Raw genomic sequence first — 7,970 nt, forward strand, 5'->3', positions numbered from 1 at the left:
CTATTGATAATGTAGCAAGCGGTATTAACGCTTCAGCCCAAAAATATTTAGGCAGGTTATTTTTATTTAACATAGTTCGAGCCATTTCTTGTAATGTACGATTTTTCCTTTCTACTACACCATTTTGTTGAGGTGTTCTAGGAGCTGAAAAATTATGTTCATATCCATGTTCTTTACAAAAATCATCAAACCCAACATTATCAAATTCTCCACCATGGTCACTTCTAATAGTTGTAATAAAATAGCCTTTTTTATTTTCAACTTTCTTACAAAAATGTTTAAAAGTTTTCAAGGCTTCTTCTTTTAAACTTAAAAATATAACCCAAGTAAATCTTAAAAAATTGTCGACAATAACAAAAGTATAATGTTTACCTCCTAAGCTAGCCGTCCTAAAGGGGCCAAAAAGATCCATAAGGAGAAGTTGTAATGGTCCTATGGTTGAAGTATAAAGTTTTGGTTTGAAAGAGCTTTTTACTTGTTTTCCAAATTGACAAGCGTCACAAATTTTGTCCTTTTCAAATTTCAAATTCGGTAAACCTTTTACAAAACAATTTCTAGAAATTTTTGAAAGAAGATCTATGTTTACATGTCCAAGTCTTCTATGCCATAACCATGATTCTTCTTTCAAGTTTAGTAAACATTTTTCGTTATTTTCCAATTCAATTTATAATATAAACATCTTTACTTCGGCTTCCTATAAAAATTACCTCTTTCGATGTAGCATCCTTAAATAAGGCATTTGGAAGAATCGAATTTTATGTTATAACCTTTGTCACATAATTGACTAATGCTTAGCAAAGTATGTTTAAGATTATCAACGAGTAAAACATTTTCGATAGAGGGGGATGAGTGGTTACCAATGTTTCCAATGCCGATTATCTTACCTTTGGCATTATCTCCAAAGGTCACATGACCTCCATCATTCTCTTGAAAATTTGATAATAATGATCGTTCACCGGTCATATGCTTCGAGCATACACTATCCAAGAACCATTTACTTTTTATTTTCTTTGGTACCTACAAAGACAAATTAAGTTTTGACTTTTGGTACCCACACAAATTTGGGTCCTTGATAGTCAATTTTTGTGGACTCTTGTATCCAATTATATTTGTTCTCAAAGAATAATTTCTTTTTAGTTACACAATTAAAAGCAATATGTCCATTTTTATTACAAAAGCTATATGAAATATTTGAAGCCTTAATAAATATATTTTTGAGTGATTTTTGTTTTAGAGAGGGTTTATATCCAATTCCTCCTTTATCAAAAACACACTTTTGACTACTGAGCATTAAATCAAAATTTTTCTTACCTTTGGTAAACTTATGGATAATCTGTGTTAAATCATTGACTTTTTCTTTTAAAGAGTGTTTTCTTTTATCAAAAGGTTATGATCAAAACTCACTTTTTGCTTTTCGGAGATTTTCTTAATTTCTTCATTCAAAATAAAGTTTTTCTTTTTAAGAATAGCGTGATTTAAAGCAAGTTTTTCAAAATTTTCAAGCATCTCATCATAAGAAATTGAAAGCTCATCATAAGAACATATCTTGTCTTAAATTGCCATGAAGCACTTATTTGCCACTTCATCTTGATTATCATTCCCATTTTGTATTTCGTCGTCGCTATCATCCCATGTGGCTTAGAGTGCCTTTTTCTTGAAATTTTTCTTTTTGTTTGGACACTCAGCTCTCTTGTGACCCGGCTTGTCACAATCATAGCAAACAATCTTTTTGTTCCTATCTTCCATTTTTCTTCTTTCTTTTGGAATCTTCGATTATTACGAAAACCTCTCCATTTTTTGACAAGAAGAACCAAATCATCAAGTTCTTCATTGCTCATATTTTCATTTGATGTTCCTTCTTCAATTGTCGATTTTAAAGCAATTTGTCTTTTAGGAGGCTCCTTTGATTCTTCCTTACTTTTTCTCGTTTTCTCCTTAACCTCGATATTGTTTAGCTCATAGGTCATCAATGTGCTGTAGAGCTCCTCCAAAGGATATGTATTTACATCCTTAGTATTTTCGATCAACATTCTCAGTGGACTCCATTCCATTGATAAAGACCTAAGCATTTTACTCACAAGTTCACCGTTAGTAAATTTACGATCAAAATCTTTAAGACCATTTATAATATCGGTAAAACGAGTAATCATGTCAACAATACGCTCATTTTGTTTCATAAAGAAATTTTAAAATTCTTTAACTAGCATATTTATCTTTGTTTCCTTAACTTTACTTGTGCCAACATGAGTAACTTCAAGAGCATGCCAAATATCATATGCCGAATCATATGTAATAATTTGATTAAATTCATTTCTATCAAGTGCACAATAAAATAGATTTTTAGCTTTGGCATTTAATGATAGTTTTCTCTTATCTTCATCATTGTATTCTTCTCTAGATTTGGGGAGAGTTTGTTCCGATCTATCATCTACTTTAATAGTTTTAGTAGGAGCATATGGACCATATTCTATAACTTCCCAAACATTGTAACCAATAGATTGAACATAAATCATCATCCTAGCTTTCCAATAGTTATAATGTGTACCATCAAAGAAGGGAGGCCGGTTTGTAGAGTGTCTCTATTTTGAAAAACTTGGTTAGCCATTACTCAAGATTGTAGAATAAAAAAAAAAATACCAAGCTCTGATACCAATTGAAGGCCCAAGAATAACTAACCAAGAGGGGGGTGAATTGGTTATTTGAAACTTTTTCTAAAATAAACGCAAATTTAAGCAAATAACTATGAATAAACAAGACAACACAAAAGTAATAAGAGAAAGGGAAAAGAGAATGCAAACGATGTAATAAGGAGGTTCGATCCAATCACGATCTACGTCCCCCGTTACCAAGCTCTCCGTCACAAGGAAGGCCTTTTTCACTAACTTTGATTGACTTATGGTGCAATCCAACCCTTACAATGCTACCGGTGACTTGCAACTAAGGAGCACTGATCCTTTTACACGTTGAGCTTTCTGGGACCTCAACTTGACCAACAAGAAAATCAAAGTTACAATTGAAAGGTTTTTCTCTTAACAAATGATATGAAAACAACTAAATATTAAGAGAGAATTAGGCACAAACATTTCAATAGATCACAAAGAATATAGCTCAAGTTGTGTGAAAAACTTTTATTGAGATATATGATTTTTGAAAAAGTTACTCACTCAAAAAGTTTTTCAACAAATAAATAATTTGATCTCTTAAAGATTGAAAAATAAGGTAGATAAGATCAATAAATAACCCTCTCTAATATTCTCAAAGTTTGCATTAAAAGAGGTATAAAGAGAGGTATTTATAGCCATCAATCAGGAGATCCGGACAAGTGATTCGGACGTTCGCTTGTTATCCGGACGATTAACTAGCCGTTTGCCAAACGGTTAAAAAATGTGATCGTTGGACATCGCATCCGAACGTCCGGATGAGCCAACTATATTCCCATCAAATTTTCCTTTTTCGTGAAAAATGTTCTTTAAGAAACTTGTAGGGTTTTCTAATGTACTTCGTATAGATAAGTAATTTTATAAGAATTTAATTGTGAAAAATCAAATTAATTATCTTTTGAAAATAATTTTTATGCAAGTAAAGTTTGTATGATAATTTTCGTGCATAAAAATTGTTTGAGCTATAATCGATGCGAGATATTAAAATGTTTTACCTTTACACTTGAGTATACAAATGCATTTATAGCTAATGTCTTCAATTTCTTCATCCAATGTAATTTGGTGCGTGAAAGCTCGATTTTCATTTCCTTGTTCGTAAATATTGTGTGTATATCATTTTGCGCCAAGGTTGCATGATTCCCGATCTAGATCTTTCGTGTTATAATTTTGCAATAATCACTATTAGTTACTTAAGTTCAACTTGTTAGAATTAAACGCAATTTATTTGTAATAATCAAAACAAGAAGTCAACCATTAGGTCAACAGAAAGGCCCTCAGTGGTTTTCGAAGTTCCTCGATTATGATGGTAGAGGGATGGATGGCTGAAGATACACATTTGATTTTCAGAGTTCCTAAAGATACACATTTGATTTGAAGAGTGTTTTCCCAACAGATTGAAACCAAGGCAGAAAATATAGTTTTTGCTTACATCAAATTGAACTCAACTTTTCTCTCCATCCAATCCCCCAAATATTGCAGTCCTCCTTACATTAAAATGGCAAAAAAAAATAAAAAAATAAAGAGCAAATAAGCAAAATGCAAAAACTGACGTTTTCAGCAAAAACTGTCCAATTACTCCCTCATTAACGAATATATGGAGTTCAGTCCAATCATCAAACCCCTAACAAAGGGTGCACAAACTTCTTTACAAATAACCTCACAATTACAAAGGATAAATCATGCAAAAAAGTTCACTTGTCATTTGAGATTCCAACATCATTGTGAAACGACGTTCTTGGATGAGTAATTGGGACAACGTTGGACAAATTTGCCAAGTGCGTTGCTCTCGGAAAAGAATCTAAACCTTGAACCTGAAAGAAGGGGAAAAATAACATAACACATGAGACGCTAAATTCGGTCTAACAACATTATGGTCTAACATCCAGATTCACTAAAATGAACTTGAAGAAAATTGTATGCCATTTAGCTCGTCCCAGTCACTGCAACTTCAGGATGCAGTAAATTCGGGTTAGCAAAATACGCACCTAAATTAAACTTTGGGTTAGCAAACACATGAAAGAAGGGGAAAAATGGACTGTTAATTATGATTATGTAAACACGTGTTCACCTTGTGAATTGAATACAACATTAGAAGATGATAATGAAAGTTGCGTACACACTTGACTTTCGAAGTCACCCTATGTCCAATACCAACATAATTAGAAAATAAAAATATAGAAACTATGAAAATAAATTACGCTTACTGACCAACAGAAGCTGTGAATACGAGAATGGTGTTGGCTGCGAATGTTGAAGTTGTTGAGATTGCTAGACTTCAGGTGCAGCCTCTTCCATATCAATACGCCTATCTCTCAGTCACTTTCCTTTGTCTGACTTCGAACTTGCCTGCACATTCATGGACAAAATTCAAATTTTGTGGTGGAGTTCGCATGTACTTGAAGAGATTAATAGGGAAAAATACCGTTACCTTCTTTGAAATAGACTCCAACGGGCCTTTTTTCCTAAGCTTTCTTGGCGCGCCCTTTTTGTTTGACGAGTTAGGATTCAACACACTCACACCAGTGGTATTTCGTGATCCAATACACTGTGTGGCACCCTGAAAATTTTGCTGGGGAAGGACATTACTACCACCCCTCGATCGAGAAGTCCTCAACTCTGTTGTTTGGCATTTTATCCAATCCATTATTGCCCCAGCCCACCCTTCGTCACTCGCAGCGAGGTTTGCCACCTCTGAAAATGCTTGACACATATCATCATATCTTAATTGTTTAGGCGTACTAACCAACCGGCGTAGTTCACTGCGACCCTCGTATGTGCCCTACTGACATCTCTCCTCCACCGCCGCAATATATACTTCTCTTCATTCGTGTCAATTCATTACGGTCGAACACTGTGATCGCATGCCTACAAATAACTCCTTGAAACTCAAACAGGTGGCAACTACACATCACTTCACTAGTGTCCCTCTGAAATGAGATGAGAAATGTTTTCTTCTTCCTACCCTTGAGGTATACTGTAGACTCCCGAACCTCGTACTTCACCCAGTCCAATCTCTCTACTTCTGAAGCGACATCACAATAAATCTTTCCTACAAACTCATCCTGAACTTCCTTGAATTTTGAAATTGTGTATACTAATTGAAATTGTTTTTCCATCTCAAAACTTGTTGCACACGGAACCATCTGCGAGTATGATTTGAAATCTGCCTGGAACTCTTTTTCAACCTTATTCCTTAGTGCTCGTTCATACTGTTCAACGAACTGCTTCAAAGAGGTCTTCGAATGGACGTATCCATCAAAAAATACATTCATACTTTCACTTCGTTGTGTTGTAGACATCCCGGCCCAGAAAGTTGTTTTCAAAAAGTAAGGCACCCAACGACCTCGATTTTCGTACAATCCAAACAACCAATCATTATCATATAACTTAAACTCATTGATCATGGCTCTCCAACCTTTTTCAAATTCATCAGCAGCTTTCGAGTCATATACCAAACGATGTATAGTCGAGAATATCAAACTTTTATCAATGTGTTACCCACTTCTCTGGCGATTTCTTCATAATGTGCCACATACACCATTTATGTCTAGTATTCAGAAATACAATCTCACTTGCATTCTGCATGGCTTTGTCTTGATCGGTAATTATTCCACATGGAGGTTGATCATACATGCACTGAAGCTACATCCTAAACAGCCAAACAAATGTACTTGTATTCTCATTTGATAACAAGCCACAACCAAGCAGTGTTGATTGTCCGTGATGATTCACACCAACAAAAGGTGCGAAAGGCATGTCGTACTTATTCGTCAAATAAGTGGTATCAAAGGTTACAATATCACCGAACTCCTTGTAAGCTTGCCTATATCTATTATCTGCCCAAAATACATTCTTAAGCCGAGACTCGTCATCCAAATCCATAGCGAAGTAAAACCCTGAGCACCGTGCTTGCATCTGTGAAAAGTAAGATTGTAATGCTGCTGCATCTCCCTCTCCAAGTCGTAACAGTCTAACTTGTTCAATATAATTTTGACAATCTTTTTCAATGCAGGTCATATTCTCATACCCACCTGCCTCTACAATTGCAGAGTTGAAACTTTTGTACAGTGGAATTCCCACTATGTCATTCAATTCAAGCTTTCGTTTTACATTTGCACTTAATTCCTGATTGCACCGAAACATCCTAGACTTCGAAGGACTTGTCTTATGGTTGTGCTCGAGGTTGACGGTGTTAATTCTCCATGTGCCATTATAGTTTGCAAATGCAGATATCCGTGCTTTATAATCTGTTTGACTTGTTGGTTGCGGCCTCAAGGCACTGTTTGTATTACTAGACCTTCGGCCTTCATGACTACATGTAAATGTCACAAATCTAACAATTCCATCATCCCCCTTTTTAGAATTTCTTTTTCTTACTGGAAAACCAACTGTATAGGCATATTGCTTATAGAAATCAAACAACTCCTTTTCATCTTTAAATGTCATACCCACCTCGGGCACAATCTCTCCATCTCCTCTCAAGGTGTCGTTATCACAACGTTGATATTGTCCGAAACTATCTCATTATCGGATTGCATGAAACCATTTTCATTCCCGGGTTCCATAATTTCGCACTCTGCGTCCAAGTAGAAAGATAATGTTTAGCAAAATAAAAAGCAATGATAGAAACGAGAAGCAATATGATGAAGTACTTCAACTAACTTGTTCAAGGAAAATGGAAGTTTAAGCGTCAATAATTAGTCTCAAATAAAAGATAAATCGGTCCAAACATTTCACCTCAAGTTCCTGAAAATTGTTGGAAAATACATGTCAAACGAAACATAATTCAAAGTCAGGTTTTCATTACATGACAACTTTCTGCATCATAATATACATGAAATGTTAGATAATATCTCATGACAACATTGATCATGCAACCGAGAACAGAGAAATTGTATGTCCCTCTCTGATAATCTACCTTTTCACGTGCAGTAGATTTATGTGTGTATATAGAAAAGTGTAGATAAAAACTGCCCTTGTTAGTTTCATTTTATATGCTTGCTCATGGACCATGATTTATCATTTTTCCTACAATTTGATATGTTTATCAGGTTTTCTTCATGCAATTTTGATATGTTTATCAGCAACTAAATAATTAGTGTTATTTGTAATCTGTTAACTGATAAAAATGGACAAGTTTGCTTTTCGTTCCATATTTCTCTTATTAATGACGCTGCTTTATTTTTTGTTTTAGTTATTGATCAATGGACAAGTTTGTTGTCAGAAAGCCTAGACAGGAGCACAGTTTGATTACTAAAGAAAGTGATGATTCACAACATTCTAAATATGGAAGCATTGAAATTGATTTAG

General features: G+C 34.6%; 1 protein-coding gene across 1 annotated transcript; it reads right to left on the minus strand.

Annotated features, from left to right (window-relative positions):
- Positions 1-5,416: 5,416 nt before the first annotated feature.
- Positions 5,417-7,106, minus strand: LOC111406665 (protein FAR-RED IMPAIRED RESPONSE 1-like). The gene is made up of 2 exons (XM_023036053.1): positions 6,332-7,106; positions 5,417-6,075 (listed from the first exon to the last, which is right to left on the minus strand). Exons 1-2 carry the CDS (start codon positions 7,104-7,106, stop codon positions 5,417-5,419), a joined length of 1,434 nt encoding a protein of 477 aa, XP_022891821.1.
- Between the last annotated feature and the right edge of the window lie 864 nt (positions 7,107-7,970).

The sequence above is a fragment of the Olea europaea genome, chromosome 12 (genome assembly GCF_002742605.1).
Source record: "Olea europaea var. sylvestris chromosome 12, O_europaea_v1, whole genome shotgun sequence".
NCBI classification, from domain to species: Eukaryota; Viridiplantae; Streptophyta; class Magnoliopsida; order Lamiales; family Oleaceae; genus Olea; species Olea europaea.

Bases quoted from the DNA above. Each gene is read 5' to 3' on its own strand.
- LOC111406665 (XM_023036053.1), bottom strand. From the start codon at position 7,106: ATGACATTTAAAGATGAAAAGGAGTTGTTTGATTTCTATAAGCAATAT. The intron at 6,076-6,331 runs GTACATTTGTTT...AATTTGAAAAAG, and splicing joins GTTATCAAATGAGAATACAA to GTTGGAGAGCCATGATCAAT.